Genomic DNA, 16,537 nt, shown 5'->3' with positions numbered 1-16,537 from the left:
TCCGCACCATTTGGGAATATTGGAAACCCTTTATTAGGCTGGCAGGATGCGCACTAGTACCATGGAGAAGATTATTGCTATCAGTATCTTTTTGAAATAATCCAGTAGTGATAGTTCCATTATCAAGGTGCAGTGCCACATCTAAAAAGTTAATAGAACACATGTCAAACATCATGGTAAGTTTCACTGTACTGTCACTTTGATTGTGACTATCCACATAATTCTTCAAATCGTCAATAGGGCCAGACCACACAATAAGCAAATCATCAATAAACCTACGATAAAGTAAGATACTGGCTGCCAATTCAGGATGATTAAAGAAAATATTTTGTTCAATGGTAAACATAAATATATATATTGGCATACGTCGGTGTGGCGTTTGAACCTATAAACTTGAATTAACCCGCTTCAAGAAGGAGAAAAGGGATAAGGTAGATGCCGATTACGAAAGTAATAATGTGTACCTGTGGACATCATTGAATCATATTGATCACCGCCCATTGTTTAGGCAAAACAGAAACTGATGCTATGTAACATCAGACAAATCAACTGATAATCAATCATCAAACAGTGAAACTGAGGTGGAATCGAGACGTGGTGGAGGACGTGGAAGGAGGCAACCAACGGCTGATCTGATATTTTCCCTTTGGCTTTTTTGTTGATGGCTGTTTTGATTGACGATCGGTGCATTGCCGCCATTCTCTGAATGACCTGATAGTCTTGCCGACGTATCCTAGACCGCATGGGCATATCAGCAAATACACCAGGTGTGTGGTTTTGCATGTAACTACATGCTTAATTTTAAAAGTGGCTGTTTTACTGATTTTACAGTGAACGTAGAACCTATAGGATTCCATGAAATGTTTTTTTTAGAAATGTGATACAGTCTATACAGGGTTGCCAGACAAACTTTGTGTATTCCCTTGTTATGTAAATAGATAAAACACTGCCCATTTATAAATAGTCATTGCTAGACATCATTGTTCAGTAATTACTAATAGGATAACTGGATAGGGCTGCTCGAATGGCAGCGCGATGTAAGGCAATCCTTTCGTTGATAGCATGCAGAACTTTTAATCATTCACATACTGGACAAAAATTCCCATCAGACATGTACTTACTTGTTCTTCCACGTACGTTGTCTACCTTATAACCTGTCCGTGCAGTCTCGGGTATGTGGGCAAGACCATCAGGACCTTTAAGGAAAGGATTACTACATCACACTGCCATTCGAGCAGCCCTATCCAATAAAACAATAGAACAACCTGTTGCCAAGCATTTCGTGACAGCTAAGCATAATCTGGCGAACCTACGATATACGATTATCGACCATGTCCCTGATGACCTGCGCGATGGAGACAGAGGCAAACGCCTGTTACAGATCGAGACCCAATGGATCTTTAAGTTGGACACAGTTAACCCCAGAGGACTTAATGAACAACTGTCTTTCAATATGTTCTTATAACCATTGGACTGATACCTGACATCCTCCACCCGTCGCTCTGCTTTATTGCATCATTGTACCGTTTTTCATGTTCCCACGTGCATTCTTCCCACCCCTCTTGTTTTCCCACTATTGTTCTTATCTATTTTTCACCCCCCTGTGTCTTTTCAATCTCACTGAGTGTTGTTTAACATTGTTGGCATTCTGTTTTTAGGTGCTCATACATCGCTCCCACGTAACAGACGTCTCTAACCTAGTGCCGCTGTCTCCTAGCAATGGACGCTATCCATGGAACCCTGTGTGAGATCAGCTGTCTGGTCCTGATCACATGACCAACCAGGAAGCTCCGGGCTGAGAGGAGTGTGTGACGGGCAGAGCGCCGTGAGGTGGGATCCGGTGCACGGCTACTTATGTAAGTGCTTTTTCATTATTGTTTGTTCTCTCCTTGAAAACGGATTAAACTCCGAAACGTTGGATACTACTGCTGTAGTCTGACTGTGTTTGTGCAAACCCGAGTGCGTGCCACTGCTACCCATGTCTATCTATCTCTCTGTGTGAGCACCCCGGTCATTACTTTGTGTTACATGGAGTGCCATTCAAAGTATATATAAATGTATTTAGATAATATTTCACTATCAAAAATTATTATTGGGATAAGAGAGATATACGATTCCTAAAACTCAACACAGTTTAGTTTCCAGCAAAACTTTCAGACGATATTGAATATGTAGCCTCGCCCACACATGGTGTAAGACACAGGCCAGCAACACCACTTAATAATGATGTGTCTCAACCTGTTTGGGTTTTTAGAAGGCATTAATAGCTTTGAACGTCATCACCCCAATTTGGTTAAATACCATAATTATTATTATCATTGGTAACAACCTGTGTCTGGCCATTAGTGTCTGCAAACTTCAGGACAAAGATAATGCCATTGACTCAATTATTCCCAAGAGAGCCCAAAAGCTTCATAAAGCTTTGATTCTACTGCTTGATAAAGCGATCAGCTACTTTTTTTTTCAAATAACTTAAAAGCAACAATTAAAATACTGTATCACAACAATGGGGACTCCTGTACAGGCTGTCAAAACAAAGATAAAATTATGTTTGTCTTATGGCACGATATGGCTATTAACCATACTGCACCAGCATATATCTTTGTACTTATCACAAAATATCTCCCATCTCCACCACTCCGCTCTGCACAAGATCTGCGTCTCTCTTCTGCACGGATCACTAGCTCCCATTCACTATTACAGGACTTTCATCTGGCTGCTCCCACCCTATGGAATGCTCTACCACGTACAATAAGAATCTCTACTAGCCTCTTAACTTTCAAGCGTTCCCTGAAAACTCACCTCTTCAGGCAAGCCTATCATATTTTTTTTTTGAATGTTTAAGAAATGTTTTTTTAGTCATTTTTATTAGTTCATATAAAAAAACAACAACAACACATCACTAGACATAACAATAAACACCACATATACATACAATATCTTCAATAAGGGGATAACATATCATTCCATTTTTTAAACTCGTTATCAAATAACCATCCCCTTCTACATTTCTTATATCTATCAATACAAATCCAATACATACAAAACATACAAATGCCCTTCATTGACCTGTACTGTTCCATATCACGATGTCTTTCCCAACTACTCCTAAACCAAATTAAACTAGTTTGATATTCACCTAATATCTTTACCAATGTGCCTAAACTATTTTACTAATTTATTCAGGATCCCTCCTGATTCCTATTTACAAAGGTGGAGAGGAATAGCATTCACACTTATATGTGCCTTAAATATCCATACTTAATTATATCTACCTTAATATTCCAATTATAGCAATTCTAATTATTTTATTACGTACTCATCTTCCCCCCCTCCCCCTCCCTCCCATCCCTTATTACATTGTTAATAATGATAATTAGTAACGTGTTAATATTTTAATCAAAATATATTAATTGGTGAAAAAACAAAGCAATATACGTGAGGAAGAGGAGAGAGAAAAAAAAAAAAGGAAAACCTTTCTCATACTCTCCATTTATTCCAAATATTAGTGAATTGTGTCATCATGTTCACCTGAATATGAATATATTTCTCTTGTAATCTACCAAAGCTCTCCACCCCTCCAAATCTGGGCCAGTTTTCGCCATCCAAGTTCTCACTACCATTACCTTGGCCAAGGCACATAAATTATACACTAGCTGCCTATCTGCCGCGTTTGTCCTCCCATCCTTCTTTATACCTAGTAGGCAGCCCTTAGGTGTAAGAATCGATTCATCTATCCCCATACTTATTAACAATCGTTTGACCTCGCCCCAGAATTTCTGCCATTCTTGGCATTGCCATAACAAATGGAAAAACGTTCCAGGGGCACTATTACAATTAGGACACAAATCAGATGATCTCGCATTGTATTTTACCAGATTCCCCATTGTTAAATATGATCTGTGCAGCAAAAATAGCTGAATTTGCTGCACCTTTATCGAATTGGTAGCCCTGGGAATCATCGACAATGCCAAGTCCCATTCATCTGCATAGATCTTCCCCAGATCATCTTCCCATTTCTTTTTGCCTTCTCCGTTTTTAGCATTCAATAACTGTTTATATATTTTAGACATCTTCCCATTATTTCCTATCAACATCTTTTTTATTGGAGATATTGCAAATCTGGGAGAGTCTCCTTTAAACTGTGTATTTAAGGCATTTTTTAACTGCAGAAATCTAAAGATATGGGATTGAGGCAACCCAAACTCCGCTTGTAAATGACAGAATGGTTTCAGCCCCCCCCCCCCCCCTCATATACCTGCCTTACTAGCTTAATCCCATATGGTTCCCATACCTTGGAGATCTGTAATTCCTTCAATTCCTTAAGTCCCTTAACTTCATTCAATGGATAATCCATCTCCCATGCTTGAAATTCCATTAATTTATTAACTTTGTTCCAAACTTTTATTGCTTGCACCACTATCGGAGGGTCATGTTTTAACGTATATACTTTAATCAATCTCTGTAATGGACTGCTATAAATTTCCCATTGCCTTACCAATTCTCTTATACCTTCATCACCTGTTGTCTCGTCTAGCCTTTCAACGCTCTTATCTGACTTGCATAATAATATAGTCTGAAATCTGGTAACGACATCCCACCATCATCCCCCTCTCTCATCAGCAATTTCAGTTGTATTTTAGATCTTGCCTTATTCCAAATAAAGGAAGATAGTAAACCATTAATTTTCCTAAAATATAAATCTGGTATATAACAGGGGGAATGCTGTACCACATAAATGAATTTGGGAAGTATAGACATTTTTATCAAGTTTACTCTACCCGTTACCGTCAAAGGCAACTTCTGCCACTGTTTTAATTTAGAGTTTAAATACATTATTAATGGGTCTAGATTTTATTTTACAAACTCCCTCGAATCTCGGGAGATCCATATCCCTAGGTATTTAAATTTATCCACCCTTTGAAGGGGACAGTCATACGAGGAGGGAGATCCTTACTTTGATGTTACAGGAAAAAAACTTGATTTCTTTCAATTGATCCTAAACCCAGAATGGTCCCCAAATTATTCAATTACTTTTAAGACTGTAGGTGCTGATTTCAACCCATCAGCCAAAAATATCAGTAGGTCATCTGCATATAAAGCCACTGTCTCCACCTGCCTACCCACTTTGAACCCTTCTATCTCTACACAATCCTGTATTATACAGGCCAATGGCTCTATAGCTAATGCAAATAAACTAGGGGATAAAGGGCAGCCTTGCCTAGTTCCCCGAAACAAAGGAAAAGGCTGAGAAGTATCCCCATTTATTGCCACTCTAGCATTTGGGGCCGCATATAGTAATCGAACCCATTTTACAAATTTCGGACCTATCCCAAATAATTTCATCACCTCCCATAGATAATCCCACTCGATGACGTCAAATGCCTTTATCGCATCCAGTGAGATTATCGCCGGGAATTCCTCGTTTCTATTCAGCTGCATATTCCTAAAAACTCGCTGTAAATTAATTGCTGTTGACTTCCCTGGCATAAAGCCAGTCTGGTCTGTGTGGATCACTTCCCCAATATGTTTATTTAGTCTTATTGCCAATACTTTGGCCAGTATTTTAGCCTCTATAGATATTAACGAGATTGGCCTATATGACTCCATACGTGTGGGATCTTTCTCCGCTTTTAATAACACAATAATTTTTGCTTCCATCATAAGACCTAGGGACATTATTGTCTTCAAAACTGCAATTAAAAGTGTCCAGTAGCATAGGGACTAAAGAATCTACATATTTTTTATAGACTTCTCCTGGTATACCGTCTAATCCAGGTGATTTGCCATTTGGGAGTAACTTAATTACATCTACAATTTCTTGTAATGTTATGGGGGCATCCAGTTCTTTATTACTTTCAACCGATAGACCCGGTAGTCTTATTTTACCCAACCACTTATTTATGTCCCTTCGGTAATATACCAATTTAGATTCATATATTCCAGAAAAATAATCTCTAAAGGCCTCCACTATCTTGTTATTTGTAAATGCTAACTCTCCTGTTTTATCGATTATTTTTGCGATAATGGCTGACGAGCTATCCTTTCGTGCAATAAATGATAAAAATGTCCCCGATCTATCTGCACTTGCATAATTGGTAAATGATCTATTTTTTACAAACCTCAGATTTTCCTCTTTGACACAATCAACCCAATTTTTTTGTGCTTGTAACCATTCTTCCCTACTTTTTTCAGAGTCTTTCTATATATATTCCTTTTCCTTCTCTAAACACTCTTTTTCCAATTTTAAGACTTTATTTTTGCTCTGGTTCTTAAGATCCTTTACACCTTTCTTTAATACGCAGACCCTTTATTTAAATTCCAAAACTCCACCCACTTTCCTCCCAGTGCTGCTGACTCATCTATTCTCTCTAACCAAATCGGGTCAAATCTCCAGAATGAATTCTCTCTGATTTGCATAGCATTAAACTCTAAAACAATCGGAGAATGGTCAGATATACCTCTGGCTTTATATTCCACATCTATAACCCTAGGCAAAAAGCCCTTTGATATCAGCATCAAATCGATCCTTGAAAAGGATCCATGTGAGGCCGAAAAACATGAGAATTGTCTCCTTTCTGGGTTCCTTTCCCTCCAGGCATCTACCCATCCCAAATTCTCTATAAACCTATCAAATCCTTTATTCCCTTTCTTCAAACCCGCCTGAGATCTGCTCCATCTACCCAACTGTATATTCAAGATATTATTGAAATCACCGGTGCAGATCACAGGCCGGTCCGGCGAGGCAGATATAAACATAGCCATGTCAGTCATAACATCAAATGAAAAGGGTGGGGGAATATATACCACCAACAAGCGTATCTGGGTAGAGTAGATAGAACATTCCATAAAAATATAATGACCATATTTATCCACTTTCATTTTATCACAGACAAAAGGAAGAGATCTTTTAATCAAAATTGATATTCCTCTTGAGGTTGAGGTAAAAGGTGCATGGTACACCTGGCCCACCCACCCTTTCTTGAGGGACTTTAACTTATACCCAACTAAATGGGTTTCTATTAAACACATAATATCCGCGTCGTATTGACGCACTTGTTTCAATATCAAAGATCTCTTAATTTTGTCATTAATACCTTCTTCTTATATTCCAAGACAACATTTTTACCATCTTAAACCCCAACTATAACATATCATCCCGGATCATTTAAACCACAAAAAGAGATAAAAGGGAGAGAAAAATGAAACACATTTCTTTTCATATGAGGTTACCATTTCCTCCATTGCATTCCAATATCTTAAGGTCCCTATTATCGGTAGATTTATCCATCGTTCCAACATTGCATATACTACTATCAATTCTGGGCGAATAACACATAACATTACAACATAAAACACATATACAACCTCCCCCCACCCACCTCCCTGTACACCACCCCCCCACTGGCGTACCTGACCCCCCATCACACTAACACCTTCCCCCCTTCTTTACTCAGGGGCTTCCTACTACTAAGGCCACCAAAAAGCGGGGAGCTCCCTGACATCAATTATTATTTCAATCAATCATGACTCGCTATCAGCGAGCTGCCGGTTTCCTGGAATCCATTTATCGACCCATCTGGCTGCCTCATTAGGAGAGTGAAAAAACACTGTCTCTGCACCCGATATTACTCTCAATTTAGCTGGGTACAACATAGAATAGGTGATTACTTTTTCACGCATCCTTTTTATAACTTCACAATATTTGGCTCTCTCCTTCTGGATATCCAAAGCATAGTCTGGGAAAACAGAGATTTTTGCCTCTTTATACATCAATGTGCCCTTCTGCCAGGCCCGGTGTATAATCATGTCCAGATCTTGAAAGTTCAGCATTTTTATGATTATTGCCCGTGGAGGGTCACCTGGTGGTGGCGGTTTAAATGGGACCCTATGTGCCCTTTGGATGGCAAATAATTTTGTAAAGGCTTCTACCCAAAATTCCTCCTTCAACCATTCCGCCATGAATTTTATGGGGTCGGCACCCTCAGCCCTTTCTGGAATGCCGATAAACCTCACATTGTTCCTCCGCATTCTCCCCTCCAGATCCGCCATCTTTTGTTTTACTTCACAAACTTGACCAGTTACTGTATTCAATTTTTTAACCAGATCATTATTAACATCCTCCAAACTAGAAATCCTCTTTTCGGCCTCTACGACCCGCTCTTTTACCCCTCTCATATCTTGCCTTATTTGATTAACATCCGACTGTATATCTGTTATTTTCTCCAATAAGCGCTGCTCACTACTCTGTATGGCCTCCAATACCTGCTGCAGTGTAGTATCAGCCAGGCTCTGTAAATCATTGCTTTTGACCGGTGTGGTCACTGGGGTATTAGATGGGGTCTGTGCCTTTGAATTTGTCTGGGAGTGGGCGTACTTCTCCAGCCTAGCAGCTGCCGTGGCATTCCCAGTCTTTCCCATTTTAACAAACAGAGAGAAAAAATACCTTAATGTTCAGGACCAGTGGAGCCACAATATCGCCACAGCTTGTTCACCTGTGATGGGAGGGACCCACCTCTGTACCGCCACACTGGCACCAGATGCCTGGATGTCAGCGTCCACCGCAGGGCCCGGCTGCCTCTACCACCGTTCTCCTCCGTTCACCTGTATTGAGAGGATCCCGCCTCTGTATCTCCACACTGGCGCTGGCTCAGAACTCTCTCCACCAGACGCCGACTGTGCGCCTGGCAGTGTTCAGTCGCGTGTCTGCTCTCGGCACTCCCTCTAGCTCGACGCACCCTGTAGCGGCATCCACCTGCAGCCGCCTTGCTCCTCTGTCACCGCCCTCCACTCGAGGCCTCCGGGCTCACTCGCTTCCACCTCTGCCTTCCCGGTCTGATCTGTCAGGGAACACTGGTAAGCTGCCGCTATTACAATATATTAGCAATGTGCCGGCTTTCTCAGGGGCACCTCCCAGTTCTTAGTTGCTGTTTTGCGGCCCAGGAATCGGCTACTCCCGCCCTTCCAATTAGCTCTCCATGATGCCAGGGAGCTCACAGAGCACACTCACTCCGCGCTGCCATGGCCACGCTCGTAGAGAAGCCTATCATATTTAAGTACCACATGCATAACCCTCTGAGGCACTTATGTATTATATACTGTAGATTCTCTTCTGGACTTGTAACTTGGTTGGACTGCTATGCTCTTACTGGTGCCTGTCCTTGTGTTTCCCTCCTATGTCCCTATAGATTGTAAGCTTGCAGCAGGACCCTCCTACCTCCAAGTCTGTCTGTTGTTACCCAGTTTGTTTTATCACTGTCTACTATTGTAAAGCGCAATGGAATCTGCTGCTCTATATAAGACACTATAAATAAATAAAATAAATAAATAATGACTATTATGGCATTTTAAACATTAAGGCTTTTGTAGTTACGCATTTATTTTGTTCATTTTGCCACACAGCATACCACCACATAAAATAACCAGGCTCGACATTTCTTTTCTAAGGTGTGTCTCAGATGGGATTGTGTTGATTCTGGAATATCTGCGTTAAGGATTTCAGTGTGCATTTTGTAGGTTAATCGACAGTTTAAAGACACATAAGCACCTATCATTGTTTCTCAAGATGCCCTGTCGTGCTTGTATTGTGATAGGTGTGGAAATTACACTTAGCTGTCCCATAACTGTCAGGGTAGGAAGTGCCCCATATGTAAGGTATAGTTTGATGGTTTTGTGGATCATTTGTGTTATATACAAAGCTTTAAACCTGAGGAGCCTAAGACATACATGTTTTATGTTTAGGAGTGTATGCAAGCGACAAGCGTGCACATATCATATTACCGCTAACCCTGTTGGATAAAAAAACCTGGGAATTCAAGGCCAAAGGTTTCATTGAAGATATTGTAAAAGCATCCATGATGCCAACATTTGCGTATTACATATGTATAGTCCATAATGTTATGTGTAATGATGTCTTTGATGCAGTAACTGATTAAGGAGAAAATTAAGATTGATGTTTTGGCGCTGATGTCAAAACATTACAAAAAGCATGTACTGTAGTTCAGAGGTGGCCAGCCATTCAGAGGCAAAGAGACAAAAAATATGTTCTGGTAAGACAAAGAGCCAATACTATGCAAAAATGGGAGTGTCTAGCTCTAGAATGACCACACCCCATTTTTAAATGAGTTGTGGCCTATATACTATATGTACGTGAGACAATCCTGCATCCCCATCTCGGTGAATGGTGTGCCAAGATGGAAAGATATGGTGCACCGGCCAGATAGATGAAACCATGTCTCTCTCTCTCTATGAAAATAAACAGCTAATGCCTTCCTATTGATGGGACCGAAGCATCAGGGATCTGTTAGTAAAAACCAACTTAACACCGATCTCTAAAGAGACATTCCTAACATCAACAGTGCGTCCTGCACTACATGCAGTATTATGGAGCTGGGTACATATGCCGATGGAAGGGGGCACACACACACAAGATGCTTGCGAGCCCCATTCCATTGGAGCCCACCGCCGTCCTCTGCATAAAAATCAATAAAATAAATTCCCTGCTCATTAAATTAAATAGGCTTCCACTGTTCCCTAGGATGCACCGCTACAATGCATAGTGATTACAAAGGGGCAAGGGTACTAATCGACCCAATGACCGTATACTTTAATTTATGCCCATCCTCTTTCGCCCACGCGCATACACACACATTGCTTGTTACAGTTTGCAGCTAGCAGAGTGATACTATTTGGTAACCATCATCCTAACAAGCATTTTGCATTCCTTCTTGTATTAGCATTAATGCACAATAAAACCATGTTTTGTTCAGTTCCCCAAAGTGTCATTTGTCAGTGATCCTGAATCATCTCTACAGTAACAACGCGCACATGTTTATTTATCAGTGATCCGGAATCATCTCTACGGTAACAACGCGCACATGTTTATTTAACAGTGATCCAGAATCATCTCTACGGTAACAACGCGCACATGTTTATTTATCAGTGATCCGGAATCATCTCTACAGTAACAACGCGCACATGTTTATTTATCAGTGATCCAGAATCATGTCTACAGTAACAACGCGCACATGTTTATTTATCAGTGATCCAGAATCATCTCTACAGTAACAACGCGAACATGTTTATTTATCAGTGATCCGGAATCATCTCTACAGTAACAACGTGCACATGTTTATTTATCAGTGATCCAGAATCATCTCTACAGTAACAACGCGCACATATTTATTTATCAGTGATCCAGAATCATCTCTACAGTAACAACGCGCACATGTTTATTTATCAGTGATCCAGAATCATCTCTACAGTAACAACGCGCACATGTTTATTTATCAGTGATCCAGAATCATCTCTACAGTAACAACGCGAACATGTTTATTTATCAGTGATCCAGAATCATGTCTACAGTAACAACGCGCACATGTTTATTTATCAGTGATCCAGAATCATCTCTACAGTAACAACGCGCACATGTTTATTTATCAGTGACCCAGAATCATCTCTACAGTAACAACGCACACATGTTAATTTATCAGTGATCCAGAGTCATCTCTACAGTAACAACGCGCACATGTTTATTTATCAGTGATCCTGAATCATCTCTACAGTAACAACGCGCACATGTTTATTTATTAGTGATCCAGAATCATCTCTACGGTAACAACGCGCACATGTTTATTTATCAGTGATCCAGAATCATCCCTACAGTAACAACGCGCACATGTTTATTTATCAGTGATCCAGAATCATCTCTACAGTAACAACGCGCACATGTTAATTTATCAGTGATCCAGAGTCATCTCTACAGTAACAACGCGCACATGTTTATTTATTAGTGATCCAGAATCATCTCTACGGTAACAATGCGCACATGTTTATTTATCAGTGATCCAGAATCATCTCTACAGTAACAACGCACACATGTTTATTTATCAGTGATCCTGAATCATCTCTACAGTAACAACGCGCACATGTTTATTTATCAGTGACCCAGAATCATCTCTACAGTAACAACGCGCACATATTTATTTATCAGTGATCCAGAATCATCTCTACAGTAACAACGCGCACATGTTTATTTATCAGTGATCCAGAATCATGTCTACAGTAACAACGCGCACATGTTTATTTATCAGTGATCCAGAATCATCTCTACGGTAACAACGCGCACATGTTTATTTATCAGTGATCCAGAATCATCTCTACAGTAACAACGCGCACATGTTTATTTATCAGTGATCCAGAATCATCTCTGCGGTAACAACGCGCACATGTTTATTTATCAGTGATCTAGAATCATCTCTACAGTAACAACGCGCACATGTTTATTTTGTAAACACAATTTTTATCTGCAAATAAAATAATCTTGAATGCAAATGTTGTAGTTTGCATTTCAGGTTGCTAAATACAGTAGATCAAATAACACTGCATTCTATTTATAATAAGAAAATTACAGAACCAAATCCTGCAGACTACATTATTTGCATCATTCAAACTCCAATCATAGATCTGTCTGTGCTCAATAAATACACAAACCATTACTACCAGCTGGGATACACAGAGCAGCCTCAGAATGCTGTCTCCAATGTTGATTGTTCTGCTGAGCATCGCATTCCTTGAAAGCGGGATAGCGATTACATTGAGCACATACATCGTGATTATGGATGTTAAAATCATAAGGAATGATGTAAAGCTGAACCCATCTCATCTGATCCATCTTCTGCGAGGACTGGTGAACATTTTCCTACAGTGCAGTGTGACAGTAGAGGGCTCACTCTATATCATTTGTGTTCCCCTACTCTTTATAAGGGAAGTGTACTTACCAGTGTTCGGGATTACACTTACAATGACTTACTGCAGCTTTTGGCTTAATGCCTGGCTCTGCGCCTACTACTGTTCCAGCATCACCAACTTCAGATATGGGCTCTGTGGTTGGTTACAGAGGATTCGCTCATTTTCCTTGGTGCTGCTGCTTCTACTGACGGCTGCTGGGACATTTCTTGTTGGTCTCCTGTACATTTGGAATCTTACATTTGAACCTGAATTGATCGGTTCTGAGAACACAACTCTCGGAACCTCTTTTGTATGTGGGGAAATGAACGTGAATTTCTTGCATGTGCTAATAGTCACCGTCCTTGGCTCCTGTCTGCCCTTTATTATGATGCTCTACTCTTTTATACTCATTGTGTCCTCTCTATTGAGACACATGTGTAACATGAAGCAGAGCGATTCTGGATTTACTTATTCTAAGCTCCAAGCCCACCTCAGTGCTATAAGAACAATGACATTGATTATTTTAACATTTGTAACCTTCTGCATAGCTGAGATTGTGTTGTCTACAGAAAAGATCATAACAGCCCAGAGAGAAAGGTTTTTTATTTGCTGGACCATATTTCTGTCCTATCCGACAGCGGAGTCCGTCATCGCCATCCAGGCCAGCTCCGAGCTCAGGAAGACCTTTGTGGAGAAGATTTTTGCTGTTTGCTGGAGAAAGAAGAACACTGAGAATTAGAGACCATTGAATGTAAATGGTGTTCTTCTCTATCAGCTTGTGAGGGGATGGAAGTAGACTTTCACAAGACTCCATAAATACTTACATTTCCTTGTCTAGAATATGTGAAGGTTGACTGTTCTAATGAGATATAGGGCATGATTTGGAGGTGCACTCACTGCCGATGTCAGATGTTCTGGAGCCATTTTTGCTACAAAGGACAAAGACTTATAGATGTATGTGAGAAGTATAGGAGAATAAAATAAACTATATGTACAGCTATCTTTATTCATATATATGTGTATACTTTATAACATACAATGTAAACAGAGGATTTATCTACTTTTATTGTCTTATTATCATTTAAATATGGTCTAAATCTAGGAATACTTAATAAAAGAACAAGTAAAAGGATTCCATGAGCTCGGGTGGTGTAATGGATAGGGAAACGAGCTAACAAACCTAGTGACCCGGGATCCAGTCCCATGGAGACTGTCTTTATTTCTATTTTGATTTTCAGGTACTTATCTGGGCTCCCATGTTAAATGCACCCCATTTTTTCATACCCCTACTATCCAACTACGCATGGAGTTGATTTTATATAGTGTGGTGAGCGCAGCGAGCCACCATGCCCGAAGCGTGGCGAGCGGACGCGGTCTCATAAGAAAAACGGGAGCCCAGATATTACATAAGTACCGATTTTAATTTTTAACCTTTTTGTTTTTAATAGAATATAAATTCTTTTATGCATAATTCAGGAATATTACTAATTCGAGTTTTGTATAAAGATTGCTGTGTACGTTCCTTTTTTAAGGAATATTATGTTATACCTACCATACATTGCAAATGATAGAGCGACCCTTTTGAGAGAAAAAAAAGATATGTATATATTAAGGGTTAACTATTAGACATAAACCTGAATGAGCAAACCAAACCTAACGAGAATTACACCTGGTCAATTATAATGGATCAATAGAAGGAACTTGGCAATTAAGAGCTGGGTATAACTAAGCATTCAGCAGAAACTGAATTTATTCTTTGAAAAAGCCCTTTTGGAGGGCGAAACGCGTTACAGGCAATTCCCAGCGATTGGATTTATCATTTACCAACAGATCCGGACATTTGGTTACACATTGCCGCACTCGAAGAAATTTTGTGGATACAAAGTACTGGCTCCACTTACATCAGTGTTGAGCCGCCAAGCCGGAGTCACCTGACGGAGAACGCCAGCAGGAAAACCCAACAAACGTGGGTGAGAGACACGCTGACACTGGGGGTAAGCTGACACACGCTAAGTGCACTCTCCTGGTCAAACACCTTGTCATACTGCATACGGCGGGACACTCCGTGAAAACCTACAAAATGAAAAGACACCTCTATCTGGAGATCTAGGTGAGATACGCAAACATCACATACTCACCTCCAGTACATTTAAAGAACTGCCCTTATACAAAGCAAATCTTTATCCTGAGAGACTCCCCGCTGTGAAGTGCTGTGGCCCGGCATCACTGCGGGTGCAAGCTTGGCTATTTTTCCCACAGGGATATCATCCCCACTTGGCAATTTGTACCCTTATTATCCATCATCCCGGAAACTTCGATGTTATAAAATCTGAGATATTTATCGTTATTACAAAAAGCATCCAATAACATCTAATTTCAAAGCTCATTACTGTGTATGGTTTTATAAATTGTATGCGCATTATAACTATTATTGATTTTTTAATTTGATTTATATAAAATATTGTTGTTTTATAGGTGGCCGCCTATTATACAAGAGATTTATATGTAATAAATGTTCGTTTTGATATTTTTCTAAGACAGTCTCCATCTTGTCATTGCACGCATGGTCATTCATGGTGTATTTCTAAAAGAGACAGTTACAAATTAGCGCAGCATTTCCAACCTTAGGGTTTTCTGGATCTTTCTGTGTGGAATCCGGATCCAGATTTCTGACACTGGATCAAAATACAAATGATATGCCTAAACACTTGAGCATATAGAACGCTGCAGCTGGTACTGTATATATATATTTATATTCCATTTTTATTTAAAGTTTATATACATTGGAAACTCACAGACACACTAGCGCCCGATCAGGTCACCGAAATTCGATGACCAATTGTTTGTTTTGATCTACCCCAGGAACTGCCATGATGCCTATATCCTGCATCACTCAGCTCTCTGAGACCGCTTTCAGGCCCACACCATACCGGAGGGCTGGCTAATTGGTAAGTCAGTTATCCATTTCAATTTGTGTTGCTTGCAAGTATGTGTTGCCCATTACAAGGCAAAAAAACATGTTCATGCAGTGCTCACAACTAGGTTACTGTTGTTGCACCGTATTTTAAAATGGTCAATGTGTAGGTTAGCCAATACACATTACACCAAAGAATGTTGGTAGAGCCGCTCAATGTGAATGGCATCATGTGCAACCTGTATATTGCAAATTTCTTGCCTTGTGCATGTCTGAACTCACCATTGTCAATTTTATTAACTGTACCCAGATATTTTGCGTGTAAAAAGTTAGATTGGTTATGTTAAACATACTCATAATGCAATCTATGTTGTGTAATTGATTGTGACCAATACAGTGTGCAGTGCTAGTAGTACTTGCTAAATACCCACATGATATCTGACCTTAAAAACACATATATTTCTCATTTGTAGGTGACTCAGGATATGGGTGCCAGCCGTGGCTCATAACACCCCTGCAGAACCCACAAAGCCCTGCACAGCACCGCTACAACACTGCACACATTGCCACCCGCAATGTAGTGGAACGCACCTTTGGGGTGCTGAAAAGCTGATTCAGGTGTTTGGACAGATCAGCAGGTACACTGTACTACCCTGCCAAAGTAGTATTGATCGTCCAAGCTTGCTGCATGCTGCATAACATAGCTCTGGCCCAACCTAATTATGTTAATGTTGGCAATGCAGCAGTCGTGAAGGAATCTGAAGTTACACAACATGTGGTAGTTAGGAGTACACAGAGGGGGGATGTGGTTTGGGCAGAGATGATACGCCAGCATTTCACAGGTAATTTTGCTTGCAAACCTTCACAGTTAAGTAAAACCCATATGACCTGGAC

General features: G+C 40.2%; 1 protein-coding gene across 1 annotated transcript; it reads left to right on the top strand.

The window, feature by feature from the left end:
• The first annotated feature begins 12,616 nt into the window (after positions 1-12,616).
• Positions 12,617-13,468, top strand: LOC146020805 (taste receptor type 2 member 40-like). The gene has a single exon (XM_083154289.1). It carries the CDS (start codon positions 12,617-12,619, stop codon positions 13,466-13,468), a length of 852 nt encoding a protein of 283 aa, XP_083010415.1.
• Positions 13,469-16,537: the final 3,069 nt, after the last annotated feature.

This window comes from Crinia signifera, chromosome 7 (assembly GCF_055691185.1).
Source record: "Crinia signifera chromosome 7, ASM5569118v1, whole genome shotgun sequence".
Lineage (NCBI taxonomy): Eukaryota > Metazoa > Chordata > Amphibia > Anura > Myobatrachidae > Crinia > Crinia signifera.
The sequence above is the reverse complement of the archived record's forward strand: the minus strand, read 5'-3'. Positions and strand labels throughout refer to the sequence as shown.